This window comes from Myxocyprinus asiaticus, chromosome 27 (assembly GCF_019703515.2).
Source record: "Myxocyprinus asiaticus isolate MX2 ecotype Aquarium Trade chromosome 27, UBuf_Myxa_2, whole genome shotgun sequence".
Lineage (NCBI taxonomy): Eukaryota > Metazoa > Chordata > Actinopteri > Cypriniformes > Catostomidae > Myxocyprinus > Myxocyprinus asiaticus.
In genome coordinates this window covers 36684987-36706453 of record NC_059370.1, presented here as the reverse complement: position 1 = coordinate 36706453, position 21467 = coordinate 36684987, and the positions used below count along the sequence as shown (strand labels likewise).

Below are 21467 nucleotides of genomic sequence, written 5' to 3'. Positions count from 1 at the left end.
GTTTAAGTTGTTCATTAAATTATTATTTAAGTTGTCAAGCTGGTTCTCGCCTCCTCCTTTCCACTGAACCCCCTTACACATGTTTATAGTGGAAGTGAATACAAAAATAATTGCATTTTTTTTATTTTTTTATAACAATTGATCCGGACAACAAAAAAATTGTGTCACGTGATTGATCCATATTCTGTTTGTAGTTTTATAAAATTTTATACAATTTTTGTTGGCTAATGTTTTATTTTAAAAAGTATTCCATATTTTTTTTAAAAAGCATCCTGTTATATTGGTGTCAGTAAACAGAAGGTTACCATTATACAACATACAACATACCCCACTATAGGCTCAAGGTGTGTATGTGTCTATACAAAAACTAACTTAAACTAATAACCCCAACTTGAGAAATATTCATTAGAGTAAAAAGTCTCTGGTCTCCCCTATACTGTAGCTCCATTCTTTTTGTATGATCATAAAACATCCAATCTTAGTGGAATGTGCAATATCACCTTTGATCTTATGTCATCTGATACATTTGATATATGTTATATGTCTTATTACATGGCAATGTATTTCTCATTTTGACATTCATTGATAAATTGGTTTTAATAATCAATGGCATGTGCCATTAGTCAGTAGTTTTAGCATGCAGAAAGCCATTGATTGGTTGCGTAACTGAATGTTTCATTTATATACTTTTTGCATTATTTATCACAGCTAAAGTTCACACACCTGATGGCGTTACCTAACAAGTGACATGATGGATTTGTCATGGCACACAGCCATGGCTCTCTCTGTTGTCATGGTTAAATGTGGTCGAATCAGAAGATGAGAAAATTGTGTGTGAAATACCAGAGATCATACATAAATGCATTTCCTTTTACCTCCAGTACATACTACAGACAGCTGTAAGCTTAACCGTGATGACTTCAGCATTTAGAATAGCATGATAAATCATTAACAATTGCATCAGAACCTGATCACATTGATTTAAATTGCTGGATACAGTTCATGTAGTGTGAACTCAGGTTAAGGGGGGATTTGGAGTGAAACACAGTTGGACAGTTGGCTGTGGTGTGTGTATTTGTGTGTGTCAGGGCAGGTGTCAGCACAATGGTAAGATGCTGCTCTCACTGTAATTGACAGGTGGTGTGTGTTACGGCTGAAGTGAAGTGACATCACTGGCATGGACACACAGCAGGTGTAAATGGCACAGGACATGCGGAAAAGTGCCGGAACATTCTGCCCAGAGCTCCATCTTATTCTATTCCAGCAGGACACAAAGTCAAGGAATGTATTGATTCTGATGAGTTTTAGGCTCTTTAAAACACATTTCCTATATGTTTAAATAAGGATTAACTGGGCTTGATTATTACTGTTCTTGCACTGTATGGATGGATACTATTCACAGAGTTTGATGACATATTTCTACTTGCAAGCACTGGTGCAGTATTTTCTAGTTATATGACCATTCTTTTTAGAGCACTCTTCAGGAAGGGACTCATAACACTACAAATGCACTACTTTTACCCGCCAATCTTCCCGTGCTTTTGTTGCAGAAGTGTGATGTGTCCAGAGTCTGATGCTCCTCCTGTGCAGCAGATTGAATTATGTCACTGCTGGCTACTGCAGTTTCCCAGAGCATGCATGATCATGATCACAGATGTGATTTTACATCTGTACAGCTCAGTTCTCTAGTAATTTGACAGTTACTGACTTTAGCATGCAAAAATTTTGAAAACATTTTAAAAAAATGCATTTATGTTTTAGCAGAAGCTTTCAAACCAAAGTAAACTGCAGTCATGTTAAACGAAAATTAAAACTGTCATTATTTACTCACCCTAACGTTGTTCCAAACCTGTATGACTTTATTCTTCTATAAAATGCAAAAAGAGATGTTATGCAGAATGTTAGCTTCAGAGACCATTTACTTTCATTGCATCTTCTTTATTCAATGAAAGTGAATGGTGACTGTCAGTATCTAACGTTTTGCCTTACATCTACAGTACTTTCATGTGCAACTGAAGAAAGAAAGTCATACGAAAGTAATACTTTCAAAAATAATGAATTTTACCTTTGATAAGTTGCACGATTATTGTGGTTGGGGGTGGGGGAGTGTTTGTCTAAAACGCTGTGGCAGAAACCATGCATGTCTAAATTTGGTCAGTTCAATGAGTCACACCTTCATTGGATTATTTGCTTTAAATTGAAAGTCTAGTCATCATTTGCAAAACTCATATGACATTTCCCCTGTGGTACACAAAAGGAGTTCGATACAACACTTTTTTATATACTACAAAAGTGCATGTTTATTATTGGGTGTAATAGATTAGGATTTTAAACCAGGTACTCTTGTGCACTAAACAGAAACTATTCATCTGACACTTGCATATAGTACTACTAAGTTTGTAAAAGTAACTTTAAAAAAAAAAAAAAAAAGAATAGGATCATGCAGAAGTACATTTTTGTCCAAAATCACCAGGCAGCACCTCTAGAAATGAGAGTCAGTGTGGGGCAAAGAGTAAAAAACTTTAGTAATAATGTTTTTGCTCAATGTTGATTCCTGTTTCCCAAAACTATACTTGAGCCTAAATAGTTGCCCTGTTTGGAATACCTTTCTATAACAGATTGATAGTTTTACTTTGTAATACAAGCCCTGCAGGAGGATAATGACTTTATGCTTTATATTAATCAAAACCAGTGTGGACAGCTCTTAGTGAAACAGCTGTGAGCTTGCACATAACAGCACATGGTGCATTGGCAGATACAGAGGCGTAGATTCCAGGGGGGATGGGGGGGGGAGGTAACCCCCCCGATAATCAAAACAAGTAAGCACAACCCCCCCAATATTTATACCATGATAAATGGAAACAAGTAAATGCTTCACGCTGCAACCCCCTCAATGTTCAAGCCAAATCTACACCCATGGGCAGATAGGAAGTACATTATTGATGAGGCATTGAGCAGGTGTGTACTTTTGAGTACGATTTTTATGTTTCAGTGGTTTTGATGCAAACAGTGATGTGTCTGATGTTTGTAATCCAGCTAGGTGGTGGTAAAGATTCGAACATCAGGGCAACATGTGTAGGAAAAAATTATGAGGTAAGTCAATGGGGCACAGAATGATACCAGTGCTTATCGAGTAGCAACAAAAATGCAAGATAGAGAAGCACAGGCAATTGAATGATAGCTATATAACCCAGTTATGTGTGTTTTAACCAATAAAAAAACACTACCCAATTATGATATAAGTGGTGCTTGCTAAGGTTTTCCAAAACCTTTAACCCTGAAAATTAAATTTCAGTGAGTAACTCATCCTGCAACTTGTTTATGCTACGGACATCAATATGACCTCAAATCGTGCGGCTTGTTTAAAGTAAGATGTACTATTACTTTTCTAAGCAATCAGACTTATTATTTTCATCTGACGGATGATAAAAGGGGATGATAAAAATCCCACAGACTTACATTGAAGGAGGGACCTGAGTCTTATATTAGGACCTGAATATCTTAGTGATTTTGGTGTGGACTACTTTGACTTGGTCCAGTAAGTAACTAGCAATCTCCTAGCAGGGCCCTAGCGAGACCTTAGAGCACCCTAGCAACCGCATAGCAACACACTAAAAACCACGCAGAACACCTTGGAAACCATATAGAGAAGCGTTAACAACCATTCAGAACACCTATGCAAGTGCATAGCAAGGCAACACCCTTGCAATTACTTAAAACACCCTAGCAACAACATAGCAACACTCTAAACCACTCAGAACACTCAAGCAACCACATAATAACACGCTACAAAACACTCTGAACACCTTAGCAACCATACAGCAGCATGCTAAAAACCAATCAGAACACCCTAGCAACTGAACAGCAACGTGCTAACCACCTTTCTGTAAACCTTAGTAACTGCATAGCAACACCCTTGCAACCACTCAGAATACCCCAACAACCACATTGCAACACGCTTCAAACCACTCAAAACACCCTGACAACCATATAGCAACATGCTAACAACCACTCAGAACATCCAAGCAACTGCAAAGCAACACACATAAAACCAGAACACCATAACATCCCCATAGTAATACCCTAGAAACCTGTAATTAGGTTACCTATTCTTAATTAATGTTCTACCTGGTAATAATTTATTTCAAACACTATCATTGAATGAAATAATCACAACATATAACTCTATTTAATAATACTGCAGTCGAGATGTCTGATCTAAAAGGTGCAAGCATCTTATTTCATTTGTGAAAAGGTGAGCAGATTTAGTGAAGTGCAAAGCGTCATGCTTCAACATCATCAGTTCTTTCAGTTCTCTCTATTTCTTTCACTCTATCTCTCTCTGTGTCGCCAACGCATTAAAGTCAAACCCTAATCACTGTGGGGACTTAGCCAATGATGTACTTATCAAACAGCATATTTCAAAAAGAGATCTTAAAAGGCCTGAGGGCAAAGATGCAATAAGAAAGTATTTGTAGCTGGATGAAAGGGAGAAAATGACAGAAAAAGAAAGAAAGAGTAGAATACAGACCTTGCATCAGAAATGGAGGGAGCTCATTAGCATATGCCGTTTAACTTGGCACAAGTATGTAGAGACAGGGAATGATAGAGAATGATCGCACACTCCTTTTCATTCTTTTCTTCCCCTCCCCACTCCCCCCTTTAAAAGGTCCAAAAAGAATAAGAGAACAAACACTATTTTAACAGGCAGAGGCCTTGATGTCTCGGCTCGTAGGAGAATTGGTGAGGTGGCTTTATTGTGAGTTGACATTCGGGGAGATGAGCGATGTTTTCTCTGGCTTCTTCTGTCTTCATCTCTGTCCTCTATCTTGCTTTCTCCAAATCCGAGAGAGCCCTGCATGTCAGTCAGTCAACTCTGATACAGGCAAAAGCAGCGAAAGCCAGCAAAGGGAAAACACTATGAACACATCCAGCACACTTGAAAGAACTCTTTTCTGCTCTATAGTTGTGTGTGAGGGACATATTGTCATGAAGGCAGCTTTAAACTTGGTGTGAGATGGTGCTTTGAATTCCCGCTCCCCTACGGAGTCTTTAGATGCTGCTAGCGCTCAGCTAGCGCAGCACTGTGTGGTGCCTGTTGAATATGAAACTCAAACTATTCTAAAATGACCACAGATCTGGGGATTGTGTTTTGTTATCACAGATGCTTTGGAGCAGAACCACGTCTGAGTGTTTTAGTATAAAATTAGCCTGTAGTGTAGAAATTAAGAGAGGAGTGTTTAGCAAAACAATGCCATAATGAAACAATGTAAATCATGGTTCTATCAGGAAGACTCGCAGACATGAGTGAAATTTAAGATGACATTTATTTGATGAATATAAACCAGAAATGTAATGTCTCTCTTCGGCGTAAGCCCCGTCTGGCGGTCCGAAGAAGTTGTACTCGGAACCGTCATATCCTGCCGGAGATAGGAGGCAGGGGTGAGGAGCCTACCCCCAAGCAGGACGGGACTCAACTGGTGGTGGTGGAGTGGTGGAGGTTGCCATGTTAGCACACTGAAACAGCAATGTGATAGATTGTGAGCAGACTTATAAAGCAATGGCTTACATGTGATTGGCTAGGAGTTACCTAGCTAATGGTGCGATGATGTACAGCTGCTAGTCTTCCCGCTTGAACTACGCTGCACTTACATTTCTTCATTTGCTTGGAGAGTAACTAAATGTTGTTATGCTTCAAACTTTTTCGAGCCTGATCTCATAAAAATTATGTTACTGTGGCAACATTTTGGCAAAATTAAATGACGTGGGTAGTGACATGTAACATGGCATTTCTGGGTTGAAATGTCCACTGAGTCATGCTAAAAACAAGTTGCACTTTTCTCCCAAACAGCTTGAGTTTTAATCAACAAAATCTACCTTCATATCCTAAACCTTTAACCTGAACCTAACCGATAGTGTCATAAAAAGCAAATAGTTGAAGTGTTTGATGGCAGAACATAGCATTGTGTGAGAAACACTGCGAAAGTTAAGTGTTTGTGAACTGATCATTTATCCTTTTACCTGTGATTTGTGTGATAGGGAATAATTAATTGTTGTTGTAGCGCATCTAATGTACATTTCACCATGAAACTGCAGTGACACTGTACGTACAATGGGTCACGTAAAAATAATTTCACATATAATTTAGGTATAGTAACGTAATTCTACCAGGCTGACTTTGCCAGTAGCATGACAGTTATTCAAAAGTGTTACCACAAAGAAACTACAAAATGGTGCATTTCTGTATTTTTAGTCACATTTTATTGTGCACACCGATTTACAGCCGAGCAAACTAAGGCAATAATCAAACATGCCCTCCTTAATTTTTCTCTTTCTTTCCAAAGTAGGATTGAGAAGGCTGATACATTTCAGTGAATCAGTTCATTTGGACAGTACATGTAAATAAACAATTTATAAATAAATAACAATTTACCAACAATCTTGCAATAAAAAGCTAAATTTTTTTGTTAAATACTGCTGTTCATCACTATGTTTTCGAGTTGGTGAGTGTTTTCTAGTTTTATTAGTTGTATTTATTGTAAACCAGTGTTCAGTGTAAAGTAGTGCTGTCCGTCAATTCAAATATTTATTTGCGATTAATTGAATGATTTTTTTTTTTTTTTTATAGTTAATCACAATAAATCACGTGATTTTTCATAGATAATCAGCGATTTTTGAATGTGCTAAAATTTTATTTTACGGAATATACCTTATTCACAGCAGTGCCATCTTTGATCTTTAATAGGAATGACAACGAGGCTGTGAGGGATAGACTTACAGTCTCTTCAATGGGCTGTACTGCAGAGTAAAGTGTTTTTGGATCGTTCCACAGGCAAAAAATATCTGTCCAAGAACATTTAGTATACAAAGAACTCCAGACAACACGAGCTGTGAAAAATCAGATGTGATCTAGGAGCTTTATACAGCTTTATACCATTTGTGCCATTCAAGAGACTGTAAGTCTATCCCTCACAGCCTCGTTGTCATTCCCATTAAAAATCAAAGATGGCGCTAGTGTGAATAAGGTCTATATAATTTATTTATTTATTTATTTATTTTTTTACAGTCAAAATGCATTTAGTTCCTTAGAAAACATAACACTATGTAACAATAATGTTTATTAACATTTGCCAAACAACACCTCCCACAGTATGAAGATTGAAATGCACTAAAATATAAACAATTTAACATCAAACGTTTCCTAAAGTCTAAGTAGGAGGTTGAATAATTAAAAGATATATGCAATTATATAACATTCTCCACAGGTAATGTATTTGTTGCAATGTGCTAGGACTGGATAAAAACAAAGATTTTCCAATGCATTGCGATCTTCCTTTGAATGATCTCGATATCGATTCTTAAACCCCAAGATCGATATTTTACTCTGGCAACTCTCTGTAATGCAAGTAAACCAGACTGTGAATCTAAATTTTGTGCTCTGCGGCTAAAAAATATCTGTGACCACTGACTGGTAAATGTTCAGATTTCACTCACCAGTGATTGATTAGTAGCTTTGATGGCAAAGAAGTTTTTAGCACCAAGATCTTTTCACTGTGTGTAGAAAGTTTGGTTTATCTCATTCTGTGTCCAAAGACAAGATCCATGCAATCCATTTGTAATTGAATAATGTCTCTTTTCATACCCTTTCTGTTCTTTACAGTCTGTTGTTGATAAAAAAAAAAAAAAAAAAAGATACATTCAATACTAATCACATAGGGAATGCGCTTAAGAAACCATGCATGTCCTCTCTCGTTATGCGCTCACTGGCTGATGCCTATAGTCTTAAAGAGACAGTACCGATTTATCACAAGTTACACATATCAATGTAAATACCTGTAAATAGTACAAATTATGCAAGTAAACAATAAACATTGAAAATATATATATATGCAACATATATGGTATATGGAATATGGTATATGGAAGTTTTTTTGCTACAGCATTGTCAAGCCGCATTCACATGATTTGCATTGGTCAGGGCGTCAACACACCACTCAACGCCAGCGTCAAGCTCTTCTTTGAGGTTGGAACTCCACATGAAAAGCACTGCAGAGAATGGGCGAGTTAAAAATGGCATACTACCCATACTTTAACTGTTTCGAAATAGTAAGAGTAGTATGGTAGTATGCCATTCCGAACATGGCCAACATCTTGTTTTGCTTTTAGCGCTGGCACTACCGACATAATGATACCTCATCCGAACTGTCCGGTAATCAATAGCTGATGCTTCAAAACATCAGCGGCAACTGGGTCAAAGTTGAAATTGTTTCAAATTTGAGCAGCGCATTAACAGACTGTACACGGGAGAACAAGCGATCCCTCATCAGTGCCATGTATCATGTGTTTGGCTTTTAGGTGATAGTTAAGACTTGATGTGCTTCTGTGGTAATTAAATTCCACCTTACAAAGGAGGCAAAGTACTTTATTATTGTCACAAGTTCTAACTGGGTATGTTTTGTAAGAGGTCCTTTCACCACAACTTGGAATCGCTGTTGTGTGTGTGTTTGTGGTGTGTGCATCAGTGTAATGTCTCCGGACACATCACAAAGGTTCTGCCCTATTCCATTAAGTGTTTAGAATTCACGCAGAGCTAAATAACATTTCAGAACCTAATGTCAACAGTGGTAAATGTGTTAACACATTCATTTCGACAGCTCTAGTTTCAAGCATTACCCAAATCCTAATTGTTTTTGTGCCATATAAATACTTTAAACATTAATTAAACATTATCATCAAGCTGCAGTTTCAATGCTTCTCCAACACTTCTGGAGAGTTGTTTTGCTGTATTTTTGCAAAGCTACTTCACTTTATTTGCTTTTTACTGCAAATGTTTCTTATTCTCATATCCCCTTGGATAAGGGTCACAGGTTTCACATGAGTCGCCCTGGAAGAGTGTGTACGAATGGCTGTAGGAGTGACCCTGTCAAAAAATAGGTGTGTATGAAAAAGGGAGCAGGGTTTCTGTCATTACAGTTCATTCACATCAGGCAATGGTTCTCGCCTAAGATATATGTAGAGAGTCAATTTGGGATTATGTGACTAATTACACTAATAACTTTCCTTTGTGTAGTTCTTTCCCTTCAACTCGCTCTATCTCATGGTTGTTATTTCTCTTTTAGCTACGTTTGAATCTAGTGCTGTTTTGTTTCTTAATTTTTTGGTCTGAAATTGCCTCATAGTTTGGGAAAGTCCCCCGTGCAAAAACACAAGCCAATTTTTCCATCCCAGTGCTGCTGACACACCCTTAAGGTCTGAGATTTTAATGTATTTAGCAGTGTTCCAATTTGACCGATTATCATCTGATACAGAAAAAAATAATCTCTTTTCTTTCTCAGCTGTTTGCCAATATGGTTACGATATGTTTATCTGCAATGGTAGAATGATCAACCTGGTTTTTGGCTTTTCACTGCAATAAATAAGGAAATAAATGTACAGACACACTACACATGTATGTATACACCCCCAATTTCTGTCACATTAAACCTGTTCAACTTGTATCTTCACTGACAAAAGAGCTTAACCGTGCTATAACGAGCACACAACGTCTGGAAGCCAAGATAGTGGGAGAGAAAGATAGAGAGCGCTTTTTCATTTGATCTTTTTGGTGGCACAGAAATTAGTATGAGCACATTATTATTTCTCTTTTACAAAGGCACTCATGTAGGAAGGTAAAGCATACAATAAAGCAAAAGCTGCCTTACTCTTAAAAGCAACTTGGATATTGAGACTTTTTCCCCCCCTGACAAACTCAATAGACACAGAAGCCCATTACAAGGGCGTCTTATTAGTGTCGACTGATTTTACAAGATTGCTATCAATGTATAATTAAGCCCCAAGCGCATCCAGTCACATTCATACATGCTATCTTTTGATAACATATTCTCATGACGCCCAGGAGCTCTTTTGATAAGTAATAAAGAGAGACAGTCTGATCTGCGGTATCAACTCAATGATTGGCTTCTCAGCTTGCCAAACTTCTGAACAAAAGAATGCATCAGTATATATATTTTTGATGTCAAGTTGATTTTATTTATTAATTTTGTTCTTTCTTCTTTTTTTGGCTCTAAGCTATATTGTAGTTTCATTTGAAAAGACATGTTCTGATTTATTCAATTAAAAAGTCTGATCCTTCAAAGCTAAGCAAACAAGTTCCTTACTGACAAACTATCCACTCTGTACCGCAGTGAAACTTTTTCATTCTTAATCTGAACATTTCAGTGATTAATTTCAGTCAGCTTCTGTCATCTCAATCCTAAAACAATTTTATATAAATGTTTGTTGTATTGTATATGATGAAATGTTTTAATAATATGAATGTTGTAACTTGGCTTTTAATTATGCTGAATTCATAATTAATTAATTGTTTTTTTTTTTTTTATGTACATGCTTACATATGTTCACTCTATAAAGGAGTATCCACAGAGATGTGTGAGAATTCACAATCCTGTTGCTAAGCAATGAAAAGGACGACAGAGATTCAACGTATATATTTATATATTTGTTTTATTTATATTTCTGTTCTTGAAGGATATCTTGTACACCAAATATCCCATTGGCAGTTAAGCGCATTCAATGTGTTTAGAAGCCATAAACAGTCACTTTTTTTTAACAAACACAAATACAAAATAAAAATAACAACAAAATAATGGACTGCATGTAAATAACATACAAAAAAATCCCATGCCTACTCAGTAGGTAACTACAGCATTCCAACTCCTCAAGATGTAGATATGTACATTTTCATTACAAAAATATAGTTTATAGTTTTCTTTTGTTTTGCTCACATCCCAAAGAAATGCAGTGCCCTCATATCCTTTCCCTTCTTTCCTTGAAATGGCTTTCTGAATATAGAAAAAAAAAAAAAATCCCTTACACCTTAAGGCTAGATGCAACGCATCCACACGCTGATATCTGTCAAAATGTCTGCAAGGCTTCACAAAAGGCACCAAAAAAATTTAAGATTTGTGTTGATTCTTTTCTGATGTTTTCCCCTTACGTTTAACAGATATTTGTTGTCACATTTGAGAAAGAGAAAGATAGTACCAGTGGATGATATTTACAAAATAAGAGAAACTAACATCACTCTTCTACATGCATCAGAATACTTAAGTGCGTCTAGTCAAACAAAGTCAAGAACTTATCACAGCATTTTTACTACATAATACAGAATGTATCTTAGAGAATATGGGCCCTGCTCAATTCAGAATAACACAATGCAAATATTCAAATAAATTTTCACAACAATGGTACTAAAAAGTAAAAACAAAAAGGAAACATGGCACATGTACAATATACTGTAGCTTATGTATATTATTTAAATGTCTTTTGTAACTGTACACCTGTCAGGTCAAGCATCTGAGCCTGAAGCCCTCAGGCTTCGATTACACCTTTAATGTCTTTTTGTCATTCCGCATCGCAAGTACATCTGTGCACGCACAGTCTGAGGAAAAACTTGCCGAAGCCTGTTGCTTTTGTTTGTCATTCGAAAGTCTCACATGCCTAGCTTGAAAGGACAGGATTTGAAAGGAGAGAACGACACAAAAGTTCCTTTTGATTTCAAATGTCTTTGCTGACTGTTTTGTAACTGGACCATGTTGGAAGCATGGGCAGAAAAGTGCTTCTTGCAAAGGAGACTGAAAAGTCATTGACATTTCTGTTCTTTTATGCTAGGGGAGGCAGGAGGTGATGAAAGTCTCAGCAGATGTCGGCTGTCCGTGGGGAAAGTGATGCCTGCATGTCAGGCAGCGGGGTGGTGACTGGAGAGCTGTAGATGTTGCTGACCACTGAGGATGGGAAGGAGGTGGCCACCTGTGTCTGGAAGGTACTGGTCACAGAGGGGTAAGTGGTTGCGATGGAAGGGGAGGGGTAGGAGGTGTGGACCGGTGAGGAATAGCAGGAGTTTACAGGGGACGGGAAAGAGGAGACTGGGGATGGGTAGGAGGAGATGGGAGAGGGGTAGCTGGACACAGGTGAGGAAGATGAGATGGAAGCATTGGCAACTGAACTCTGTAAAGTGGTAGCACCTTTGTCTGCTTTCTTGTCCTTCTGCCGCAGGTGGATCTTAGTGTGGCGCTTGCGCTCGTCACTGCGGGCGAACTTGCGGCCACAGATCTCGCAGGCAAAGGGCTTCTCGCCCGTGTGTGTGCGGATATGGGTTGTCAGGTGGTCGCTGCGGCTGAAGTTACGCATGCAGATACGGCACTGGAACGGCTTCTGGCCTGTGTGGATGCGGATGTGACGTGTTAACTCATCTGAACGTGAGAAACGACGGTCGCAGGTCTCCACAGGGCACGCGTAGGGCCGCTCGTGTGGGGGAGTTTTGCTTGGCCGGTTAGGGTACTTGCGCATGCGACTGGGCTTGATGAGCTGAGACGGGTAGCCGCTTTTCAGATCCTGAGGTCCAACCGCCTGTGTCGCAAAGGCCTTGATGGTGGACAGCGGTGTCAGGGAGGGCTGTTGACCTGCTTGCGTCTGGAAGGGCTTCTGGTCAGGGGCCACCAAGTTGATTTCACATTGCTGCTGGGAAAACAGATAGTCTGGTATCATTGGCACAGGGAAACTGGTGCTGCAGGCCTTGCTGTTGGGGTAGTTTGAAGGGGTGTACTGCAGCGTGCTGCCCACTGTGGTTGGGAAGTTGGACCCATGCTCAGGAAAGATGTCTGGGCTGGCGCTGGAGTAGGTAGGAGCTGCCGAGTAGATGGGGTTGGGCTCGCTCATGTGGACGGAGCAGCTCAGGCTGGCGCTGGATGTAGCTGAGGAAGAGGAGGAGGGCACGGAAGACGAAGATGAGGAAGAGGGGACAGTTGCCTGAGAGGTCAAAGATGATGGAATGGAGGTGGGGGGCGGGTTGATGCCCACCAGCCCACTCACCAGGCTGAACAGAGGCTCAGCCCACAGACTGTTGCTGCAGTTGGTGGCAGGTTCGAGGGTGAAACGGCCAGTGTAAGAGATGGGGGGCAGCCGTTGGGTGGAGTAGCTTTGATCTTTCTCCATGGCAATATCTGGAAGCGTGTCTGCAGAAGCAACCACAAAATAAAAAAAGAGGGAGTTAAACACCATAGTACAGCTGGTTCACTACACATTGCCTTAAGCCCATTTCAGTGCAAATAAATGATCACAGTGCATGTTGTTTAGTTGGGGGGTGGAGAGGTCCTTCTAACTGTGTTTTTCCAAAATCTCAGACAGAGCAGCAGGTGCTGATGGTGCACAGGGGTGTGTCCCCCTCCTAAACACACACACATTTGCCGATCTCCCTTGGAGACAAGAGCCAGCGCAAGCTAAACCATCTACATGTGTGCTTTCTCAGTTTGCTCGCTTTCTCATTACTGTCATCCTGCTCTCTCTTTTTTTTACTCTTTTTCTGCTCTCATTAGCATTATTATTATTACGAATGAAATCTGCACTTTTAGATTCAAATTTAAATTATTCAAAAGCTGTTTGAAATAAGGCTATTGTGCAAATCTTGTCATGTCTCATTCATTTTACTGATTTAACAGTCTTAGTATAAGCTTAATTATTCAGAATTTTTGATGTTATTTGTGCATCCATAAAATTTGTAAGGCTTTACAAAAAGGTTGTGTTAGTTAACATTAGTTTATGCATCTTTCTTTTATGTTCATTTTATAATTCTAATATTTCTAAATTTAAATTAAGTCAGCCAAAGCATAAAAACACATTTATTGACAATTCAAACAACTGCATTTATGAAATCAGCATGCAGCTTTCTCCCCATGCAATTTAATCAATTTAAAAGCTTACCCCCAGCAAGGTGATCAAACTGCTCCCCGGGATCTCCAGAGCCAAAGCCAGTTCCTTCAGGCGCTGTGGCATTGAGAAAGGGGGTCCCTGCAGAGTTTAGCATGATCATCTCCTCCAGCTTGGGGTAGTTATCCAAGGGAGAGTGAGGGAAGCTCAGGGGGTCAGAGATCTGCAGAGCAGACAGGAGCATCTCTGTCTTGGCTGCAGCCATCTCTCAGGAGTGTGCTCGGAGAGGAGAGAGGTATGCAGGAGAGATCAGCAGCTAGCCCCTCTGGGACGACAGTCGTGAAGATGCTGCAATGTCTGACTCTCCTTCTCTCAGATTGATGTCCTCACTCTGACAGAACTTTAGATCTTCTTGTTTGCTTTCCTGCTTCTCCTTTTGGTTTGTCCAAAGAGGCAGAAAAAAATCCAATATGTCTCAGATACAATAACTGAGATTCAGAATGTCCCTTTTACTCATTCCCTAAATTTTAGAATAGTAAAATTTTCACCAAATTAGGTCTTGTTCCAATTTGCTGTTTTGTTTCTGTTGTTGTTTTGAGTTCACTTGTCACATTTATTTAATGTGTCAAAATGTATTTGGTTAAATAGCGCAAACGTGTTGCCTATCAGCTGTCTGCACTAGCACTGAATCGCTTGGGCTCTCTAAGCTCTTTCTCAGCTCAGAGAATCCCTACTCCTTTATATATCCTCTTGCCGTGACGTAGATGTCCATATTTGGACTGGAGGAAGCCCATATTTAGGCACTGCAATGGAGGACACATGACGTTCGCCTAGAGGAAAAAGCAGATTGGCGAGCTTAAACATTAAGTCTGTGCATTAAATGGAGGGGAGATGCCCGTTCCTCCTCCACAGCAAATCAAAGCATGGTAAGCGCAGTATTTTCGCGCGAGAAAGAGAGGCGCAAGTTTAGCTTTTCTCCTCTAAAGTCCTTGTAAACATTCGGGTTTCCCGTCTGCGCTGTAGCAGCTCGGTGGCCGGAAGATCCTGCTCCGCCATGCCATATAAGGTCGTGACTACATAAGGCTTAATTCCGGTGGGTTTCCACTTCCATGCCCTTATTTGGAGTTTCCTGATGTAGCGCTGATCGGCGCTTGGCAGTGAAAGGGAGGCTTGGGTGCAATTGAAGTCCAGAGCTCCGCACAATAACTAATGTCAGCAGCATTATGCTGCCTCGCCCGCTGCTAGATTTATGAGAGAGAACTTTTTCCCCAACGCTTATCCAACAGTGCATTTTCAATGTACATTTGCAAAGAATTAGCCTATGCCACGGAAAAGTATTTTAACATTTATACAGACAGTTTTACTCCAAACATTTAGTTATTCTTTCTATATCTGCCTTAATACTAATCAATACATTTTTTATGATAGGCATACACGCAACTAAGTATTCACAGCGGGAAATGAGTGTGTTCCACGTGCATTAAAAATGCAGTTTTACAAATGAGGAACACGCATGAGGGACTTTCTTTGCACATTCTGTAGTCTTTAAACTGATGCTATTCTAGTACGGTTATTTTATTCTACAAAACGCGTTTTAATATGACGAATATGTCAAGAATCACCATTATTTGTGCTGCAGACTGCATAAATATTGTATACATACAGCCTACATATAGCTATTATGCATCTATAAATATTAAATACTATATATGTAATACTGCCCAAATGTTAAGTGCCCTGACGGTATCCTCTTGTTTTTATATAAATAGCTATAGCTATATAAACTTTAATTAAAATATAGTATTCATCGAGCTTCACTGTGTTTAATCCCGTTTATCATTAAGCCCGAATGCTTGATTTGTGATGAGGAAATGACACTTGGCCATTGGGAGCACGCCTGGGCGCGTTGGCACTGATGGATGGCGGCTGCTGCTGACAGAGGAGATCTGTTTAATTGGGGGATGTCCCTGACTCCATACACAGGGATCCTCTCTGTCACTCAACTCCCGACATCCATGCAAATAAGCGCTGCAGCATGCTCTCCGGACGCCGGTGGTGTACTGATGCTGTGTAAATTGAGGACAGGAGCAGGGAGTTCGCCGTGGCTTAGGCAGGGAGATCGATGTAACTTTGCTGACTCAATAGAGTTTATTCAGAGCAGCCGCCATATTACATTTGACGCGAACAAAAACTAGGCCGTGAGGGAAGTTTGTTTCAATATGTGGTGCTGTTTTGTACCTGGACGTCCATGAAATATACAAAAATAGATCTTAGAAAATGGACCTTAAAACTTAAGTGTGTAAATTCTGTGCCACTAGCGCCACCAAACGGAATTTCAAAAATGCATTGTTTTCAAACAGCTTTCTGAATACACCCTTCATCTGCCAACACCTGCCATTGGTCCCGCCACTAACTCGCTTATATTAGTTGAGCCAGTGTTGTGTTGGGCTGATGGTTGCTCAAAACAAACATTGGAAGGTTGAAAGTGTGCCACTGTACTGTGGCACTTTCAACCTTTCGACCCCACTCGCAATTGCCGTTTTTGTCATTTTTTGTCTTGGGCACAATTTAGTTTGGAACCGTCTCTATACAACCGCAACACACAGGAGACTTAATATGTGCGCACCACTCCCCCCAACCCCACCCCCACACACACCAAACCGCTGCCGGAAAATTTCTGTGCCACCACAGACTGATTGCTGGCCCCTGCCCGGCCACCCCTGTGAAAAGCTCCTGACTCCGTCCCTGCCACAGTGTTTACACTTTTTAGGGAAATCAACCTATGAATGGTTTACTTGTAATTGATTTTGTATATAAGCTGGGATAGGCATGAGCTTTACTGTAGGCTACTGAATGCTCCCGCCACTCACAGCCTCATTTTCATTTGTGTTGACATTATTATGTCTTTTACTCACACTAAGTCTAACAAATCTTTTTAAGTTTGCACCACAGAATGCTACTAAATTGCATGGGTGGCGCTAGAGGTGGGCTACCGGGGCTAAAGTCCTGAATGTTTTCAGTAAAGCTGTTTTTAGCATCTTGTAGTGGTGCCAAAAGTACCAATTCAGTCTACACGAGCTGTCTTGTTGGATGGCTGCTTTCCAGCACTCATGAGAATGTGCAAATACGGATGTAAGAAGAGCGCTTGTGAATCGCAACTGTGGTTGTGTCAGTAGAGTCTGAACGGTCAAAATGCCTGTCTTGCTGAAATAATAGAAACTGTGTTAAGAGTTGGTCCATCCAGATGCAACCAGAACCAAATATTACAATATATAGCCCTGAAAACAATTAGTAATATATAAAAATGTGCTTGAGGAATTCACAAACTTTAAGTCACAAGCCAGGATTTGTGTTTTTTTGCAAAACTCTTTTAAGAGAGGATGGCATTAACCTTACAAACTTTGGCAAGTCTGGCTATATTTTTTTTCATAAGCACCTATTTTAGCATATTTTCAGCCAGCTGTCTTCTAAATTAACTTACTACGGCAAGCAGAAAGGGACAAAAATATAGTCTTTTTTAAATCACATTTGAAAGTACATAGTGTTAAAAGCACACAACTTTTGATTTTGAGCGAAGCTGAAGCTGAGACAAAAGTTAGTGGGACCTTTTAGTTTCAATAATATTTAAAGATTTGCTCTATAAATGAAACCTCACATATGTAACATTTAAACTTTTTTTATAAAGTGTATTGGTATTTTATCAAAGGATCTCCCCATATATATCCACAGAGGTCTGGGCTGAGCCCTGAATATCCTCTGATCTTAGAACCGCCCCTGATAAATTGACGCTGACTGTTTAATACTCTGAATCTAAGGCCATGTCCACACTAATACATTTTCATTTGAAAACGCATCTTTTACCTCTATGTTTTGGCCTTCCATCCACACTGAGACAGCATTTTTGTCAGTGAAAACTGAGCTTTTTGAAAACGCTCTACCAAGTTGATGAATTTGAAAACACCATTTTCAGGTTGTAGTCCTGACTAGAAAATGGATATATCTGAAAACGATGATGTATTTGTTGTCATGTGCTGCAGTCATGTCATTCATTAAATCAATTAAGATGGCTGCCCGTGTTATAGCATTTCAGACTGTACATGCAACTCCTATTTTTGCATGCGCAGTAAGAGGATTTAAGCGTTTTCATACGTTTCAGTGTGGATGAGCAATTTTTGTAAAATGCTTGAAAATGGCAGTGTGGACGGAGAGCGTTTTGAAAACGAAAACAACGTTTTCAAATGTATCCGGATTAATGTAGACGTAGCCTAAAACTACCTGGTTCTTCATTCATTGCTTTCCTATAGTTAACATGAAATAGCTTTCATGACCCATTTTACTTCCAGAAAATGGAATATTTTCACTGGAATATTTCTCATATTGTTAGAGAATTGATTGGATTGTTAAAGTGGGCTTTACTTACCAAAATTGAGTCAGGTAGTTGGAGGGGGAGGTTAAAAGTAAGAGAGATTTGTGACATCAGCTAAAAAGAAAAGTTGTTTCAGAGAGAAAGTTATTACATTTTGATAGAAGATTACAAAGACATATTTTTCTTATTTATATATAAAAGTCCTGGAAAATGGTCAATTGGTCACGCTCAATCCTTGTCAAAAGTTGACAAAGGTGAATTTTGATTTCATGTTGCCTTTAATTAAGAACAAATGAATAAAGCACAGAGTTTTAGCTACTAAAAAGGCCTTCACAAGTTGCACATTGATTTGATCTTCTAAAAAACAGACAAGTGAACTCACCATAAACTTGAATATAATGAAATATTAACTAGGTCTGAAATAGGCTAAAGTAAACTTTGCTGTAATTGCACAGGTATGCAGAAGAAATGGGTAGGCGAATTTCATCCTTCTAATGATCAACCACTTTATATAGCCACACATGACAAGACAGGGTGGCAGTTGGTGACTCACTTATAAGTTTAAAAGAGTGGTGGGTGGGTGTTCCCTATCCAGTGAATGGGGGTGGAAGATGGGACATCCAAGTCTGCCTGGGTAGCTTGTCTAACCTGATGTGTTATTGTCATGCTACAGCTATATACATATGCTTGTGTGGAGGGGTTTTCTGCTTCTCCTTGTTATGAAAGGCCGGTTCTCCCCGCACCTACGCTGAAACTCACACCGTTGTCTGTCCTCGTACGGTCTATCGCCCGCTGGTTAATATTTCATTAAGATCTGCCAGCCAGCCTGGGTACAGAGTGAGAGAGAGAGAAAGAGAGAGAGTAAGAGAGAGAGAACGCTTCACACCCCCACGTTACCAGGCATCTGCTGGAATTAATCACTGGCTCTGGCTGGCAGCCTGATGGAGATGCTTTCTCTCTGTCTTTCCCTCTCCTTCGCCCACTTCTGCCAACCCCCCACCTGTGCCATCTCCATCATCAGTGTAAAGGTGAGCCCGTCAGGGGTGGCCGAGGAGCAGACAGGTTGACTGGCTGATATATGAGTATTTGACAGTCTATTACATGATTTAGAAAGGGCTGGAGCAAAAGAGCAATGCATGTTATTCTGGCTACAGGAGAAAGATGTGCATCTGAGTTTAAGAATTACACAAGGTGTTGATAATGGATGGTGTGGTGATACAGGGGGCTTGAGATGAGAGGGACAGACAAGGAAACAATTATGTCTCTTGATTAATATGACAAGATACTAAGATGTGTAGCTATGTGACGATTCTTAAGAATACTTGTGGCCTTCTTTGATTAGATATTGATCAAGAGCAGCATTAAGAGACTGAGATAAAGAGTGAAAACGTACAATATTCCTTAAATTATCAGACAATATTTATCTGTATTGTTCTAAAGAAGGCTGTAAATCTTTTGTTTTTATCTTCCATTAATGAATTGTCTTGCTTCATATGCTTAGAAGCACTTGTAATAATTAAGTTTGCAAGAAGGAGGTAATGTATTGAAATGTCTGGCTGAAGACTTGATAACCTTTTACAAAGGTTTACTCAATCTGGTTTCTGCTTTGTTAGGCCTTTCAACACAGCTGCGTAAATCTTTATTGCCGCAAATCAATTTAAAAGACTTCAGCTAAAGAGCAGTTAGCAAAACAGAGAAAAATGTGGCAATAAGCTCATTATAATTAAATGGTAGCTTATGAATTAAGTCAATGTAATAAAAATTGACCCTGTTTACTTTTTTAATGCATGTTCTTGGTCTTATTATGTGTGATTAATCAGTGCACGTTATAAATGTTTTTTTTTGTTGTTGTTTTTTTTCAGAACTGACTACAAATGCAAACTCTGGTGTGGAACACTTACTTTTCATAATCCAGGGGTTTTTCAATGTCTTGGACAGTAAGCCCCCCCCCCCAGTAATGCATAGTATTTCAGGTGTTGGAGCAATCACCAATGATGATCAATAACCTTTAATTCGGTCTGACAGACGCATTCAGCATTTCATATTAATAATATGAAACCGTATTGTGTATTATTTTTATTAAAATACCTGTTTGCCCTTATGACAATGGGATTACTTAACTGTTTTAGCCCATATCTGTGATAAACTCGCAGCACATGAGTCAGTCTCCGTCTCTATGTGAAACTTCACTTGACACAAACACATGATGACACATCAACCCGATATCATGATGAACTTGTAATAATGGACACGTGTGATTTTGTTCCACATATTTTCGGATTTTCTGCGCCCTAGACACACTTGTGCAGCTGTTTTCCACTGAGGTGACAGATGTCAATCGCAACAGATGTTTAATTGATGGTTTTATTTGCTCACATCACTTACATCAGAATATAATTCTTACAGTACGAATTTAACCATGTATTACTGTATGCTGCATTTAAAAAACAAACAAACATACAAAAAAAAGTTACCGGCCAAATGGCGATTTGATTACTCAAACTCTGGTATGGTTTCTCCCTTGATATAACACGTCTGCAGAGGCAGAATATGAATAAATAGAGGCAGAGCTGTGTGGCTTTATAATAGATTTGCGAATGCACAGGACACGTTTTGAGCACCCTCCCTGAGCAAGAGCAGGGAGATTTCATAGAGCAGTGTAGTTTATTTGAGAGCGCGTGTCCAGTTTTGAGCGAGAGTTTTGGACTTCCGCGTGCGAACGGAGAGATCCCCGCTGATCAACTGCTCGCATGATCTGTGCTCTAGACATTAACAGTATTATAACGCCATTTACCTTCATGATACATTTTTATTGCATTTATGTATCTTTTGATTTTACTCGGTGAAATTATCATCAATCTCCACACCACACCACATCGGACAGATGTCACATTATAGATGTAAATGGGTAGCGAATGTTGTTTAATGTTGACTTTAATCTACAAAAAGAATGACACAAGTTTTAGTTAAAACTATATTTTTTGAGTGTATGTAGTGTATTTATTTAAACTTTTCATGAGCAGGGTCTAAATTCCTCTGCAGTGCCCTCTGGAGTGAGTTTTTTTGCACGTGACACTGCACAGCCCGTAGAGGGGAGCAGAGTGTAGACAAGCATTTTTTTAATTTAATTTTAATTTTTGATTTCTTGTCTTAAAAAAATACTGTATATAATATAGTAAACATGTAAACAAATGGGTTATGTCTGCTGTACTGTTTGTTTTATTTATTTAGTTTATATAGCTGTAAAAAAAAAACAAATGAACAAATAATATCAGCATTCCGGTTTGCCTATGCACTGTTTGACATCTCAGACATTGTGTGTGTGTGTGTGTGTGTGTGTGTGTGTGTGTGTGTGCGTGTGCGTGCGTGTGTGTGTGTGCGACAAGCGCTAGTAAAC

At 39.3% G+C, this 21467-nt stretch overlaps 1 protein-coding gene across 1 annotated transcript; it reads right to left on the bottom strand.

The window, feature by feature from the left end:
- Nucleotides 1-10485: 10485 nt before the first annotated feature.
- On the bottom strand, nucleotides 10486-14409 carry LOC127417970 (early growth response protein 1-like). The gene is made up of 2 exons (XM_051658263.1): nucleotides 13759-14409; nucleotides 10486-13013 (listed from the first exon to the last, which is right to left on the bottom strand). The coding sequence occupies exons 1-2, from the start codon at nucleotides 13967-13969 to the stop codon at nucleotides 11695-11697; spliced, it is 1530 nt and encodes a 509-aa protein (XP_051514223.1). The 5' UTR covers nucleotides 13970-14409; the 3' UTR covers nucleotides 10486-11694.
- Between the last annotated feature and the right edge of the window lie 7058 nt (nucleotides 14410-21467).

Coding starts and splice junctions, on each gene's coding strand:
- LOC127417970 (XM_051658263.1), bottom strand. CDS start 13,969: ATGGCTGCAGCCAAGACAGAGATGCTCCTGTCTGCTCTGCAGATCTCT. Junction 13,014..13,758: donor GTTTGATCACCTTGCTGGGG/GTAAGCTTTTAA, acceptor TTGCTTCTGCAG/ACACGCTTCCAGATATTGCC.